General features: G+C 39.7%; 1 protein-coding gene across 1 annotated transcript in view; it reads right to left on the bottom strand.

Moving 5' to 3' along the window:
- COL13A1 (collagen type XIII alpha 1 chain) overlaps positions 1 to 17,622 on the bottom strand; it is a 141,735-nt gene that overhangs the window by 50,824 nt on the left and 73,289 nt on the right. The window contains exons 16-17 of the mRNA XM_075216711.1: positions 17,276 to 17,311; positions 7,643 to 7,669 (exon numbers count right to left, since the gene is read on the bottom strand). Of these exons, the coding sequence (XP_075072812.1) occupies positions 7,643 to 7,669; positions 17,276 to 17,311 (63 nt within the window). The remainder of the gene's footprint in view (positions 1 to 7,642; positions 7,670 to 17,275; positions 17,312 to 17,622) is intronic.

Genomic DNA, 17,622 nt, shown 5'->3' with positions numbered 1-17,622 from the left:
TGTACAATAACCTAAAGGGATGATACTTTATCTGTGTAGCAAAACCCCCCACATATTAAAACATCTAGAGAGAGAGAGTAGGTTAATTGCCCTCCTCCTGCCTCCCTCCTCGTCATTCTCCTCTCCCCCCTCTCCCTCTCTGCGTTCTCCCCCTTTCCTCCTCCTACCCTTGTGTCTCTGTCCGTCCTACCCTCCCCTTAGATTGTACGCTCCTTCGAGCAGGGCCTCCTCTCCTCCTGTTCTCCACCACCTTAACTCTGCTCTCCAGCTCTTTGTCTCCTCCGTGAGGTCCTCCTGCCCTTCTGCCCCTCTAGCTACCCCGCTGGGGGCTCTCACCTCACTTCTAGCTGTACATTGAGCTTCCGAGTTACTGTGCTTTTTGTTAACTGTTCCGTGCTGTCTCACCCTGTATCGTGTTTCTGCCTGTCCCTGTACGGCGCTACGGATACCTAGTGGCGCCCTATAAATAAAAATTAATGATAATAATAATGATAATAATAATTAGATGCTATCAAAATTAATGCTAGTCTATATTTCTGTCTGTGTGTTAGGGAATGTAGACTGTAAGCTCCAATGGGGCAGGGACTGATGTGAGTGACAAATATTTTCTGTACAGCGCTGCGGAATTAGTGGCGCTATATAAATAAATGATGATGATGATGAATAAATATATATTAAGGGCTAGATTTACTAAGCTACGGGTTTGAAAAAGTGAGGCTGTTGCCTATAGCAACCAATCAGATTCTAGCTTTCATTTATTTAGTACCTTCTACAAAATGACAGCTAGAATCTGATTGGTTGCTATAGGCAACATCCCCACTTTTTCAAAGCCGCAGCTTAGTAAATCTAGCCCTAAGACTTTTCAGTCAAAAAAGGCTCCTGAAAGCTGCAGTTGAATGCTGATTATGTGCATTCATGAGACAAAACTTGTAAAGTAATATATATTATCATACAATTTATGGACAGCACCAGACTATAATATTGCCGCATCTCGAAGAAGATTGCCAGGCAGCCAGCTCAGTAGAGACATTCAGGGTCAGTTATAATGAGAGGGAAAAAGGCATGAAAGATGTAATGTAACATGAATAATGGGTTGTGTCCTTACGTCTGTACCAGAAAAGACTCTAGAAAAGAAACACACAAATTCCCCTGCACACTGCTGTTAGCCAGTAAAATAAAAAAGGATTAGCTAAAAACTTCCATCTATTTGTACAAAAAATACAGAAGTATTAATTAAACAGTTACAAATATATGATAATCTATCCGTCATGTCACTGTATTTTTTTTGAGGTCTTCATGGCCTTACAATGGACGGTGAGCACAGGTCCATACCTGGTTTTTGGGGTTTGTATGGAAGTATGATGTAATATCGAAACTCATTTTTTGGGGTAAGACTATCCTACTAGCTGAAGTGCCAGGATGGGGTTGGTTTAGGATATATTTACAACATAGTTGCCAACATTGGCAGCTTATGTCCCGGGAGGTCCGGGTGGCAGGTGGGTGTGTGGGGGCGGGGCTCGATGAATTGTGTCATTAGCGCCCATGACAGCAATAAGCCCCGCCCCCTCCATTTACTTTTCCACAGCCGGTCGGGAATCGGGAGAATTGCCCTCTCTCCCAGGAGTCTGGGAGACTGGCCCAGATTTCGGGAGTCTCCCGGATATTCCGGGAGAGTTGGCAAGTATGATTTACAAATGTGTATAACTAAGAGTTCTGCATTTTATTTACAAATAGAAGTAGGTTGTATTTCGTCTGACAGCAGAGTGCTGGGGGATTTTGTGTCTTTCTTTTCTAGCTAAACCCTATTTTCGAGCACCTGTTGTTACTTATAAACTGATTGAGCAATTTCCATTTTTGTAAGCATAAGTCTCTGCCAGAGCGTGAATAACATGTGTGAGCTCATATAGCTAAAGTGACTCTATTATGTGTAAGAAGGAGAGGTCAGGGGGACAATGGCCCTGCTGCCCTCTGGACTACAGATGAAGAAATATCTATAATGGGCTGTCTCTATCTATTCCTGGTCATTAATCAACACATTTACTCTTATTTCCTACTGTGTAACAAATTTTAGTGAGAAAATGTAAGAGAACTGCCAATAACTGGATCCTCCCTGTCAGATTCTGAATGCATGAATGCACAGTGTAAGGCTGGATATACACCACATACATACATCATACTTGCCAACCTTTTTAAACTTCTTTCCAGGAGATCCCAGGCAGGGGGGTGTGGTTGGAGTGCGGGAGGGGCGGGGCACGAAGAATCACGTCATTTTGGTCCCGCCCCCTGACAAAATGCCATTTTGATGCGGGGGCGGGGCCAAAATGACGCGATTCGCAGTGAATCGCGTCATTTTGACAGCAAGATGCCATTTGCGGGATAGTTGCCTGCTTCCTGGGAGTCTGGGAGACCTACCCGAATTTCGGGAGTCTCCTGGACATTCCGGGAGAGTTGGCAAGTATGACATACATACCACCCGATCATGCATTCTGATTGATTTATATGAAGATGTCCAAGTCTATCAATAACCCGATCGGGTTACGTGAAAATTTTTCATCCAATAAACATCAACTTGAAGTTGCTTTAGCTGTGTTATTGTAATCTACAACTACATTGTGTATGCACTGCAAACGTGTATCTGCTGTGTCAGACCAGAACTCTCGTGTGAAAAAATCATTCATTATTTTAAGAAATGTATTTAAATGTTCAAATTACTGAAGACCAGAATAATAGTCATTGTACAAAGTAAACAACTGAAGTCACCAAACCAGAGTAGCTATTGTAAACAATGCCAGAAAGTAAACATCAACTTCTTTGATATATCCAGTAATGGTGAAAATGATAAACATACAAAGCTGATTAGAAGAACAAATGGTCAACAGTATTTTTTTAAGTGGTGGAAGGGACAGGGTGGGAAATGGGGGAAGGGGTAATTGAGACCAAAGGAGGGACCACCGGCGCCCAAAGGGCTATCATAGGGGACGAGAAATATATTTATGTAACCACAAAACTGAACAGTTGGCTAAGACTACAAGAAGGGATCCGAAGGTCTTGGGAAGGGTCTCTAAGGGTAGATGGGCTGTTATAAGTAAATCAGCCATACTAAATTTGGGAGAATTTGTGGGTTTTGCTATGTAAGTATGGAGACATTTTTTCCATAGACAAAAATCATTCATTCTTTTTAATTACGATCAGATTAATTAACACACTTGTACCTCCATTGTACTTTGATGCGATTGTACAGAAAAGCAATCGCTTGTTTGGAAACAACATATGCACGTGTGGTCAGCTTTACATTGTTTTATTTGCTATTATTAGTTTTACTACAAATACTGTACAAGTTAATATATATTTTGTTTTTTTGGTGTATGTCTTAAATGTCCATGTTTGTATAGCCAATAAACCTAGGTACAAATACCCAATACACATAAAAATATCACTGTCAGCCCCTGAACAACTACATTTCACAATACGAGAACTTGTGCACTAGATTTATGACCATAACATTTTCTAACATTCCATAAATCACTCTCCCATCATCACTGTATAGAAAGACATACATCCTCAGCCACGATCTTAAGTAGCTTTTGGCTTGTTCGTCATTTCTTGCAGGTCATTTCTCTTTGTGTAGTGTGGAACTATTTGTTACTAAGATTTCCCATTGCAATAAGCAATTTTGTTTTGAAGCAATAGAACAGTGTTGCCCCCAGAACAGTACAAAATCATTATTCATGGTCCTGGGCATGACTTCCTGTAGCAATTAAATAAAAATGTACTAAGGTCTAGGAACAGACACTGACATGAACGGGACCTTACAAAGCAATTAGTATATCCAAAAAAAACAAGCACTGAAAAGATTTACAACAAAAAGAGGCACAGAAATGTGAATAGAAGGGAAGAAATCCATTATCAGATTCCTACAGCTGAATATAAGGTACCTGCTCTCTGTACCCCCATGCTATCTACCTCTCCCGCTAAGGTTCTGTTCATATGGGCATATTTACCCCACGTAAGGTGTATTCCGCCCTGGTGAGTTTTCCATGGATTGCCCACAAAGTACAAGCAGCATACATGCTACTATCATAGACGTCATGGATCTCTGTACGAATATACACAGGACATTCACACCAATGTATCAGAAAAATGGACAATGAGCCAAAATCTATATGAGGAATGCACCCGAATGGACCAACTATGGTATAAAACATCCATGTCAACAGGCTTTACCTTCTCCTACATGTAGCCAGTGGCACCCAAGTCTCACACTACTCCCAATTCCATCACCATTTGAACCATGTCTACTTCTGCTTCAGCAATGGAAAAGCAAATTATAAAGGCTTTAATTATTATTATTATTAGGGATGTGCACCGGCCACTTTTGGTGTCTCGTGTTTTGTGTTTTGGATTCGGATTTGCTTGAGGTTTTGGGTTCGGATTTGTTTTCGCAAAACACCTGACGAAAGGTTTTGGTTCGGATTTAAGGTTTTGGATTCGGATTTATTTTGAAAAAAACATAAAAAGTGCTAAAAACCAGTTTTGTGTTTTTTTTTTTCACTCCTACGCTATTATTAACCTCAATAACATTCAATAACAATCATTTCCACTAATTTCCAGTCTATTCTGAACACCTCACAATATTGTTTTTAGGCCAAAAGGTTGCACCGAGGTAGCTTGAGCACATAATGCCAAAAAAAGAGGTACAAGATGGAATTGTTCTGGGCCCTCCCTCCCTCCCACCCCTCACGAGATTTGACGCGAGACTTGGACGACAGAGCCTCGTTTTCAATTTTCTGCCCGCCGGAAATATCCGAACAGTGCTCGGATCCCGTTCGGATCCGCATTGTTCGGGTGGGCTCGGATTAGCGGAATCTGAGCCCGCTCATCTCTAATTATTATTATTATCATTTATTGTTAGGCGCCACAAGGTTTCCGCGGCGCTGTACACAGTACAAACAGTAGACCATACAGGGTGACATAGTACAGAACAATAAACACAAAGTACCAATACTTCAAATTATTGCTTATTATCTATGTATAGTAAACATTTCAGCATGACAATGTGTGGAAAACACCAGTGAATGACACAAATCCCCTCATTGTTCCTCACCAAGTGTATGATCATTTAAATATTCCAATGTATTATTATTTAATAATTTGTGCCACAACAAGCTTCTAATTGCCATTCAGTTGATTAGTTGTGGTTAGCTAAAAATATATAAGGTCAATGGTAATCTGGCTGGTGGATACTTTCACTTTTCTCCTTGAGATCATGAGTTTTGACATTCTGACGTGAAATGTATTATGAGATTTGTATGTTACTTTGTCTGATTTACTGGGTTAGAGTAGAGATCCATTATTGCAGACCTGACATTGGATGTTGTCTGTGCAACCTGACTAGATGGAAGTTTTCTTTAAAACAACCATTGTTATTTTCAGCACCTAATTTTTGGATGAAACCTCTTCCTTTCAAATAATTCCACATTCAGCAATGTCTTCTTTTCTCTATGTTTAAATGACCATGTTCAACTTTTTCTTGATAACTAGAAATCATCTGGTGCATTATAAAGGATAACTAAATCCCCAAACTGAAGTATTAAGGTAAAATCCCTTGTTTACTTTCCACTACAGTTTTATTAAATGTCCCACCATGTTGGCAGGAGGCCAGAGAGGGTATTACCACAAGCTCCATTTCCACCTGCATCAAAGAAACCTCATACAAAATCTACGACAGGTAGTATTACACTCCTGACAGTCTCTTTGACATGTTTCCAACAGCCAGCACTAAATGTTAGTGTGAGTGTGGCCACACGGGTACAATGTATCACATCTGGTGGACCTACTCCCAAATAGCCTTTCTGAGACAGGGTATACTCTAGTACCAATGCCATACTAGAATAACGGATACCAAAAGATCCCTGGTGCTTTCTAATTTCATAGCTAGAAACTGGTTATATTTGCAAGCAATCAGATCCTCTTCCATCTCAGTGTTTAAAAAGTATGTCTGGCATACCATATCCAAAATAACAACCTTCTTACACAATAACCCATGTAATTGATATGAGATATGGGTACCTTGGTTCTTTACACAAAGAATGACTCAGCTAACCCCCTCTAGGATGGTTTATGCCCCCTGAGCTTTAATAAACAAGCTCCCCCACCGTAATTTCACAATTTGCCGCCCCTCGTGAGGATCTACAGACAGGTAGAACAGAACTCCTGTCATTCCATATAAGGAACATATTCTTTTTGCTTTCTGAATCAAGATGATCCTTGAATTTCAAATTTACCTAACAATGTATTTTATTTCATCAACTACATTATACACTGCACCTCCCTATTCTTCTCCCTCTTTTCCTCTTTTCAGTCCCCCTTCTTCCCTCCTTCTTTTCCCTTTCTTTTTTTCTTTTGTCCCTCCTTCTATTTTATTATACATATTACCTTGCACAGGTCTATACTGTAACGGAATGTTTTGTATCTGGTTTGCACTATTTCTTCCATAATGCCTTCCCTACCCCCCTCCATCACAAATGCCATAGTCACCCCACATATCTAACGCACTGTCTGAAGTGGTGCTAATATGAAACAAAAAGCTAAAACAATTGAGCATAGTATGACAATTGCTTGCTGTGTATGAATGTAGCAGTCTAACCAAAAGTAGTCACAGTTCTTCCATTAAAAATTACTTTTCATACTATACAACAAGGCACAGTTGGCAGGTGTAAAATATATGAAAACAAATACATTATATTGGCAAATATGGTGGAGTATGAATTATTAGGAATTTCATAATATCAGCCGTACTAGAAATGCAGGCAGCCCTCAGACCTTATTTATCCTCTTATAAATAGTTGGGTTCAGAGATAAATCTTTGAGAGTGGCATCTGGGCAGTGTGCCACAAGTTGCCAGCCCTCACGAAGGCCACTTCTTCCTCTATGTCAGGGCCCCTCTTCTTCTAGCCTCTGCACACAATCTCTGATTTGCTGGGTGTATGCAGTGGCCATTAAGTACTATGATTCTTGAAAGTTAATTACAGATACCATGACTTTATATATAAAACCAACATCATGTACACAACTGTATTTATCTTATTAATTCATTTTTGTATATGTTTTAAAATGGTGTAGAATACTTGGGCATGTTTCATGTTATTGTACTCACGGTAGCTAAGTAGTTAGCACTTCTGCCTTACGGCACGGGGTCATGAGTTCAATTCCTGACCATGGGCTTATCTGTGAGGAGTTTGTATGTTCTCCCCGTGTTTGCGTGGGTTACCTCCGGGTGCTCCGGTTTCCTCCCGCACTCCCAAAACATACTGGTAGGTTAATTGGCTGGTAATAAATTAACCCTAGTCTGTGTGTGTGTGTGTGTGTGTGTGTGTGTGTGTTAGGGAATTTAGACTGTAAACTCCAATGGGGCAGGGATTGATGTGAGTGATTCTCTGTACAGCGCTGCGAAATTAGTGGTGCTATATAACTAATTGATGATGATGATATATGTGAAAACCACATTGTTAATATTTAAGAGCCAGTTCTCACTTTTTTAGACAATTGAAAAGTGTGTTAAAAACCTAATCACTGCTTTTGTTTAGGATCATCTGTATTACCCTATAAAAAAAAAAAAAAAAAAATTAGTTTAGAGACCTACCTTCATTCCCAGCTCTCCCTGGTCACCCTATGTTTTATCAGCGAAGAAAGAAAAGAGAAAAGATAACAAAGAGATGCAGAGATGAAAGACAAGGTAAACACTCTGAGCTAGATCATTATAAAATGCAATACAATTCCAGAACTCGAAAATCCCAGTATTCAGCATAATTTCTCATGCAAAATATAGGGCTCTACATAGAACAAAGCACTCACTGGCATGCAACGCACTATAGTTTAACAATGCTTGGAATGAGGGCTTAGTATACATACAGTGAAAGCACAACATGCGTGTAAGAATGCAGGTGTGTGTCGTGCCAGCAACGTGTTGGGTCAGTGCCAGAGATCCTTTTAAAACCTAAGTTTGGAACCTTAAAGAGAGGCATTCATAACTTATTCAGAAATATATCTAAAGCAGTGTAATCTTCAAGCTGCTGTATAAAGTTTCACCAAGCATGTACGGAATATGTTCTTTTCTATGAGATTCAGAACTAAATAATTTAACCTTTAACCACAAAGTAGGTTTTAATTAAGAGGAAAAAAATGTAGTGAAGTTTCTTGCTTTTATTTACATATATAAAAAAGTCCATATTACTCTGCAAAAATAACATTAATTATCTACATTTGCTGCCATATTACCTCTCCACCGGCAGGGGCGTTCTTTAACCTTATGCCGACACTTGTCGTTGCCTCTTTGCTCCACTCACTGCCGGCCACTGACATAGCTAGAGGATGGGAAGACTGCTGTCCCTACTACTTACACGTTGCCAGTGACTGCACTACGGGGATTGCCGCAATTATTGAAATTTGGGTGATCTTCAATGCACAGGGGGAGGGCGGGAGAGGCGAGCTGGCGACCAGACGACTAGATGACAGCCACATACCTGCCGCCCCTAGGATAGTGCTACCTGAAACAAGGTTCTCACCCCACGCCTCATGGAAGTAATGGCCCTGTGTAAAAGCTATAACCCCATATGACTACTATGGGACAGAAAAGCATATTTGATGGTACCCGAATCATTGTGCATAAATGAACCCTAAAACTCTGTACCTAATATGCTCATGTACTATTTAGCAAACACCTTTCTCTTTTATTTTATGGAGAAAAATAGATGGCTGCTAAAGTTTGAGTAGCAGACAAATGTAACGAGTGTACAATGCTGACCCTACCACAATAACTAGTTTTCCTAAAGGAGGGAGTACCTTAAGCATTTTTCTATGCAGCCCTCCGACTTGTGTCTGTTTGCTTTGCAGAGATACTATGAGTTATCATTCAATCCTCTGCACCCAATAGCAAGAACGTTACTTTACAGAAAAATCTATTTAAATGATTGTATTACTAAGCATGTGTGAATGTTACAATGTATGCTATCATGCAGGACCACGTTTTGTTATAACAATAGGATTGGCCAGTTAAGCAGAATGTGATGACCAATAATACAACAATAGGAAATGATTGCCAGAACCAACAGCTACAGATTATTCATTGTTGTGTGAGAATGTAAAACTCGTGCTCCCATAAATTGGGGTCATTTAACATTTTGTCTGTACTATGTGCGATGTGCATTACAATTCCACAATCTGTTCAGACTGGTATCATCGTTCTGCCATGAGATGGCAGTGTAATTCCTCTACAGAATACATGACTCCCACACAGTCTCAATTATTGTGGGGAGTCCCGATTTCCAGTGGTCAAAAGGCATTTGAGGAATATTGGACTAGCTAGTGAGGAAAGAAGCTTGCTATGGATTGGGATGTAACATCTATTATCCAATATAATTTAGTCATCAGCACCACCAAATAATTTAAACTGCAATGTTTTAATCTTTAATTCCTAGTACAATATATGCATTTTTTAAAGAAGGAAAATATACTTACTATACCTATCTGAAATATTACAATGGGTAGGTGATAGGGGAACACCATTTCAAAAGATTGTGCATTTCTTGCATTAAATACAAAGAAGATTTTGTTAATTATAAATACTTGTATATATCACAAAGGAAACTGTGCACACAAGGGTATTGTAAACCACGAGCACTTTCATTGTCCTGTAATAAGGAGCAGCATTGCTGATTGCTGCTCTTTATTGGTTATCACAGGAGTTCTTTACAAAACAACCATAGATTACTGCGATGTGTGGTGTGTTTACCCCCAGCAGCATTCTGCAGTGAGCAGGAGAAATGGAAAGCTGCTATTAACATTCAGTGAAGATGAGCATATTACTAATGAGAGATGTCATGCTGTGTAAGCCTGGCAACACTATGATTAAAGAAAAAGATAGCCAAACCAAGGCCGTGCCCTGTCTAACCCTATAATGGAAGGGGGGAGCAGCATTATAGGCTGACTCAGCCCCACATGATGGGATTAATACAATTAACCCACCTTGATCATGTGGCACGGTAATGGCCTCCAGCTGGGTGCCCTAACTGCCCTCACTGAAGGCACTTAACAGCAAGCTGAACAAGTTGGTCCATATTAAATGAGAGCACCCGACCTACCTACAGTGCGTATGGGGAAATCTAAGAGCTCTAGGCTGGGTGCCAATTTGTTTATCACAATCTCACTACCTGCTGGGGAAGATTTGGTATCACCCTGGCCCCACTTCACACCAGGTTTGGCCATGAAGCCTCTGCCTCAAAATATTTGGGTATTATTTGGCCACCTGCAGCACCAGGGAGTAGGGAAATTCTGTGACTGGGTAGCGGCCCCGGCAGTTGATTGGGAGCTGTTTTATTATGTTAACATCCTGTAACACAACGGGGGCAGAATATTCATATTTTGCTTTTATTTATTTTTGTTACTGGCCCATACATCTTCAGGGGATTGGGTAAGATCCCCTTAAGGGGACTGTGTTTGAGACTGCTTGGACCACTACTGCAGCAGTCCCAGCACTACGACTCATGAGAGTCCCATTCAGCTGAGCTGTGGTTTCAGTGATAGGTACCATTGATGATCATTACAGCTGAATAAATAGATGGTAGCTTGTAAACCTGCTCTGCAATACAATGTAATGTAAACTGAATAGAGGATAGCCACTTCATCATTATTTTTTCCTGTTCGGCAATATACTTGTGTGCACAAATTCACATTTCTAATGTTGTGAATCTGCTAAGCATCACAATATTAATAACACCATTATGTTAACTGGTACCTTTACACCCATAGGTCCTGGAAACCCAGATGCATCTGGTAAGCCAGCTTCACCCACCTCCCCTTAACTGGACTCATAAGTCACACCATAGAAATATGCCCAGTCGTACATATTTCAAAATATACTAATGTAATTTTAAAAAGTGGGTAAATCTTTAACTCAAAGGGTATCTGCATAAACAGCAAGCTTTAACGTCTCCCTAACATATTCATGTTTTCAATTAGGGTGTCAATAAAGCACTTTACATACTGTGCAGATACCCTTACCCCACACTGATGAGCCTTATCGGGGAAAAACAATCTGCTGTCAAGAATCTGCCATTTGCCTTTGTCATGTAGAAGGTGCTCTAAGAAATGATAACTCCTGCAGCCGAGATGCAGATCTCAATTCTGGCACTGGGAGCAACTTCAGGTCTCTCTAATTTTGACCACCAGTCTGGTAATGATTTTTTTTTACCAAGCATACCAGCATCAGCTAGCTCCCTTCTCTCAGCTAGATCTGAGCACCTGCAATCTACACTGTCATCATATTCACCCTTATCAGTGTGTACATCATTCTCAAACAATACTAATTCATCCCCACTGGAATCCACCATCACAGAAGTCTGTGTACTTTGATGTAATTGCCGGTAGTGGCCTTCCTCATAGAATTTGAAGTTCAGTTTACGGAAGAGCTGTCAAGATTTTGGGCAATTTTTTTAGACCAGATCAAATGTCAAAATGTTGTGCAGACTCATCTGCATCACCACTGGGTGTCTTGGGAAAGCTAAGTTTTTTTCCTAGCAGCAATCTCCAGAGAAACTGAAGGAGGAGATGTAATTTTGTCATGTACCACTTGAGCTTGTTGCTCATTGCATCTCTTGAGATCTGGGTCAGTTGGAAAGAAAGAAAAGACATAACTCTTAAACCTAGGATCAAACACAGTTGCCAAAATGTAATGATGTTGATAACTCATGGATCCTAGCGAAGCGAATAAAGTACTTAATCTACAAGTCCAAGATAATTAGCCGAATTGCTTTGTTTAATTTCCTCCTTCAAGTTCTCTTGCTGCTTTTCAAAAAGTTTAATTAGGGGAATCACTTGACTCAAGCTAACAGTGTCTGCACTCTCTTCACCGGTGACTACTTTGAGTGGTTTCAGCACCTTGCACAACACAGAAAGTATTCTCCATTGCACTATTCTTCTTGCAGCTGCTTTGTTTGAAAGTGTGTGAAAATAATATTGTGACCTGTGAAGTGGTCAAAATTGACTGCAAATGACTTGAAATTAGTGTTATTGAGGTTAATAATAATGTAGGGGGGGGGGAAGCAATATTATGTGATTTTAGCAAAAAAAAAATAGAGAATTTAGAAAAAATATGGATCCCAAACCAAAACACGCAAGGGCGGTTTTGTCAAAACCACAACCAAACACAAAGTTAATCCAGATCCAAAACCTAAACCAGAACACAGGGGTCAGTGAACATCTCTAATCAGAACCAGTGTCTGTCCACTATAAGGAGTGAGCTTGTAATGAAAAGATCAGCCACTGCAGCATAGTTAAAGATAAAAGACAGATAAAATAAACTAGAAATAATCTGAAGGAATAATATGCCTGCTGGCATAACTATACAGTTCCGGCACCTGGCCCTGATTGATGGCTGCCAGAAAATGTTTGAACAGAGCTCCAGACCCCCAGGTTAGTTTCGGTTAGGGAACGTTCAAAGACTGGCAGGAAACACACAGTGCCAGGCTTCACACTGACATTTTCAGTTTTGTTGTTTGATCTATTATTGTATAATTAATAATACTGTATACAATTTCTATAACGTCAACAGTATTTATTTAATACTTGTAACAATGATATCTCAAGTTTTATTTTTTTCACACTTGGGGTGAATTTAATTACCTGTGAAATCACGTCGAAGTCTTGTGAGATGAGACCCCACGGGATGTGGGGTACTCTATGATTTGCAAGCAAATATCAGCATTGTTTTTTGTACCATAATACCAGAAATTGCATACATTATACGAGCCTCTGACGGGACTTCGCAGGTAACTGAATTCCCACTATAGTGTTGCACTCACCAACAGATTTTATATTTGAATGTGACTAGTTTTTAAGAACCCGTTTTAGTGTACAATACAACCCACATCTTTTTTTTCTCTTGGATTTACATAATTTGTACCTGGACTTTAAACACTGACGGCCAGAAACCAGTGTGTTAAGAAGCCTCTTTCTAAAGCACATTACACAGATTTTTTTTTATAAATTATTTTTATATCACTAAAATTCTGTTTCATCCCTTCCATTTGTATGCTGGAGTTACTTGCTTTTAGCAAGAAGAAACCCACCAGCAACAAGCAATAGAATAAAAAGAGCGAGAAATAGCTTAAAAAGTAAAAAGCGAACATTTTGAAAAAAAATAGCACACGCATCTTTTACACATACTTGGCAACTCTCCAGGAGAGTAGGCAATTCTCCTGCAATCTGCCCACTTCATGGCGAAACGCGTCATTTTGGCCCCGCCAAAATGATGCAATTGACCTGCCCCGCCCATCTATCAAAGTTGGCACATATGCTTTTACACATAACTGAATTGGAAAATATATGATGGCACGTGTACTTTAAGGGAACACAATTGAACTGAACAGCCCCCCCCCCTACCTTCCCAAATCCCCACAAAAAAAGGCTACATGTAGTAATAAAGAAGCAGTTAATTCTTTTCAGTAGCTGACGTAAAAGGTGGCGGGATTGGTGTGAGCGGAATCATCAGTCACAAGCGGCAATCTTTTGATTGTCCCTTTCGCTCAGTCCCTTCAGGTTGTTTTCAGGGGCTGAAATGGAATGGAGGAGCCCGTTCTGAGCTCGGGCTAAGGGGGAAGGGCACCATAGCCAAATCTTTAAGTCAGTGGTAGTGCAGCTTTAATATAAATGTAGGCATGATGTACCTATGCCTACAGATGGAAATTCAGAAATGCATATACAAGGACCGCACTTTACACATGCTGGCTGTCCTAAATATAGAGCAGAATCCAAGAACATTCTACTCACATCCTAAGGTTGTTATCTCAATTGTTTGAAATTATTCTCTGAGATCCAGTACTGATTCCTCCGTACAGCAGTACCAGTAACACAGTCAGGAATTTATGAACTTATCCTGGTTTGTGTTTGCATGACATGGCTTCACACGCAATATTCATTTAGCACCTTCCAAGAATAAAATTATGCAAATTCCCTTATTGCCGTCAGCCAGTCAATGGACTGCTTACTGTGCCATAGGCATAGTACTAGGAGCTAATATTATTATTTTATCATCAAGATTAACTATCTCTAGTTATTATCCTCACAAATTTAAAGCAGAATGTCGCAGAATGTCAGGTGTTACATTACTCCTCAATACAATAAAAGGCCGTGGGGCCCAGTGCAATACCTGAGTCACCAGTGTGGACTGTTTAGTAGTGAATGGAAATTAAATGACTAGTTCTGAATTCTCATAGTGACGTCGTCTCAGTTTCCCCAATTTGGAGAGCTTCCTATAATCATATGGGCTGGAGAGAGAGAGACAGAGAGAGAGAGAGAGAGAAAGAGACAGAGACAGAGAGAGACATATAGACACAGAGAGAGAGAGAGAGAGAGAAATAAAGAAACAGCCTTGTTCCTGTGCTGTATATGGGGGTTACAGAGAGCCTCCATGCTCCTGGTATTCCTATTGTTATGTCGCTGCAACAAGGCCAACCAGTGAACTATTATTATATATTTATATGTTAGATGCTACATTTTAAGTACTGGATAGTGCTACAATATACAGTAGGGTGAGAAGATTTGCACAAATCATGCCACCCTATCTGTGAGCGGAGTCCCTGGCTGGCAGTAACTTATTTCCCAATTATGGAAAAAAGAAACCTTTTATGCAACGCTAATTAGCACATTCCCAATGCTAATGTACAGAACCATCAGATCATAATGCTCATTACATAAATAATATAATGTATGCCATAAATGTTATAGTGTATACTTTCTATTTCCCATTAAACAGTCCGTGCACATTTAGTTCCCAAAAGTAGGCAATGAATTATATCATGACATAATTGTCTTATTCTAGTCTAGTTTAATTAAAGAGAACCTCTTTCCAACTAGTAGATCTACCTTCTCTGTCCGGGAATCATTTTTACTATAAGCAGGACTGAAGTCAGGTTGTTCATTGAACCTGATTGGATGACAGCTACAAATACGTCTAGAACAGAAGTGTCTAAGTTGAGTCCTCAAGGGCTACCAGCAGTTCATGTTATCAGGATTTCTTTAATCATGCACAGCTGAGTTAATCTATTTGGCTGGGTCAGTAATGATCCCACCTGTTTCTACAGACGGAGATCCTGAAAACGTGATCTGTTGGTAGTACTTGGGGACTGAACTTGGACACACCTCTGCTCTAGAGTATGGAAGGAGTCAAATATATGTACAGATTATTCCACTTGAGATGGGTTAAAATATAATTATATAGTATAAACCCTTGCTGCTGGGCCTTAGTTATAGCACCTTTACAGCAGAGCTTCTTGAGGTTGCAATTATATTTACAAAATGTACATAGCTGTCTCCTACTGCATTATTGATATAAGCAATGCAACTGGCGAGTCCACAATTGCAATTTAAAAACCAGTCTGCCATATCCCCCATAGCTTTCTTTCCGCTATATATATGCAAACACAGATGTACATGAAATTATTATTTTCTACTGACCAGATTTTTATTTTTTTCATTTTAAGAGTAATTTTTCTGGTACCACTAAATGGAATGATAATATAACTAAAGAGTGCTCCAGTCTCCTTACTGTTTTTACCAAGTGTGTAACAGCAGCAAAAAGAGCCTACTCTGATGGCTATGTCGCCCTGTGACATAGGAACCCCACACTTGAGAAAACTTTGTGTAATTAATGCATTGAATGATCCGGTTTGGGATGGATCAGATCTCAGTAGATGCTAGGAAATTAGCAAAGATGCAGAGATGTATAATGGTTTAGAGCTGCGGAATACCTTCAAAATTTTGTCATGGAGAGTGCAGCTGATTATTGCCTAAAACCCTCCCTTGGCTTAGTCACCCGCTCCGTCCCCACGTTCTGCATAAGTCCTTCTCACTTTTACTAGCTGGGGAGGGCATGGTTTGGACAGCAGCATTCATTTGGTGGGCAATTTCTTTGAAAAAGCTGAGTTTGAGGATAAAATAATGAGCTTGAGAATTGCATTAATAATACAGAAATGTCTAGAAATGTCCACCTTGATTTACAGCACCAGTCAATCTTAGATATATGACTAGGACAACTTGTACAGTATTAACAGTGGCATATTACTACTGTCCTTTCTCCTCCTAGAAATAAACAAGCCACCAGAGTATGTCAACGACCTATAGCGTAAAGCCACATATTATACAATGCACACCTACATTCTAATCTTTGGAGATGGTTCCGCACACTAGAAGTTTTACAGGGAGAGGGAAAATCTGAATAGTGGTGCTGTTCAAAAGTGTAAATGCCTCATCAAAGTTCACCCTCCTATCACTTTAGAAACATTCATTCTATAACATTAAACTTTTCCATTTTTATCTTATAATACTGCTCAGTTTAGACACATATATGACTTAAAGTAATCATGAGAGTGAGGGAGCAACGGGACTGCCATTATTGCAGGAGGCACTCTTGTGTGTTTATAGTTTTTTTGTTACATTGGGCAAGTTCACCTTGAAATCTTTTCACTGCATCTGGACGGTGCATTATGCATCCCAATATAAGTATACGATGAGACCAGAGCTGCTACAAAATTCAAGTCTTTGTGCAGATGGCTCTGTACCGTTCCACAAAGCAAGTATCACCCTAAGATTGTGCCCTCTCCACTCTTTTGTACCATTCTACTAATACAACTGCACAAACTGAATCCTTGTTTCTACACTGCCCTGCAAACTAGCACACTCAGCAAGCCCCGCCCTCGCTCCACCCCCCCATAGCTTATTGGCTGTTGGAAAATTCTGTTCCTCACCAAATGCTACCATCTTACTCCCTAAACCAATTCACTCTGGTGCAAATCTAGGCACTCAAGTGCCAAATACGGTACCTGGCATCAAAACGAGTCTCAGTCATTTTGTGCCTCATAAAAGAGCTTGTATTATCTTCTAAAAACTTAGTGGTTAAACATTAATTCAATGGGCTGCCATTTAAATGTAATTACCCAGAAATCTGTTCCATGAGAAGTACCTTATTTTGTGCCAAATATCTCATATGGTAACATTATGCCAAAGCAATTATGTGAATAATAAAAGAAAGCTAACAAAATTGTCCCCATCACTAGTTTCACAGATATATAAACCTACGTGTCAGAAACATTAGTCAGATGTATCACAGGCTTCAGTTGTGACACCAGACATTAGCATAGTGTTTATTTTCAACAATGTTTTGTTACACTTTACATTCCTCTATTGCAGCAGAGCGATCTAAACATCATTTTTTTTTTTTTACCTTCCTTCCCGGGATTCCTGAAGTCCCTGGCTCTCCCTGCAAGATAAATAAACTTGTAAGATATAAGATATTTTTTACGGGGAAAAAATGGTAATTAACATCTGCCAGGACCAGAGATTTCATCAGTTGGAAGACCAATGTTAAAGAAATCTTACTCTATTCTGCAATAAGATAGAAGTGTTTTCTCCCATAGCGTGTGATGGTAAAATCATTGTTTACATAGATTAGAGTGGATGATCTCTATACCAAGGGTTCAATTTAATAAGGGTTATATCCAATGACGTGGAATATACAGAACTGAAATGCCTTTCTTTCTTACACAAAAATGTATAAATGTTTTATTTATA

This window comes from Mixophyes fleayi, chromosome 6, assembly GCF_038048845.1.
Source record: "Mixophyes fleayi isolate aMixFle1 chromosome 6, aMixFle1.hap1, whole genome shotgun sequence".
Classification (NCBI taxonomy): Eukaryota; Metazoa; Chordata; class Amphibia; order Anura; family Limnodynastidae; genus Mixophyes; species Mixophyes fleayi.
The sequence above is the reverse complement of the archived record's forward strand: the minus strand, read 5'-3'. Positions and strand labels throughout refer to the sequence as shown.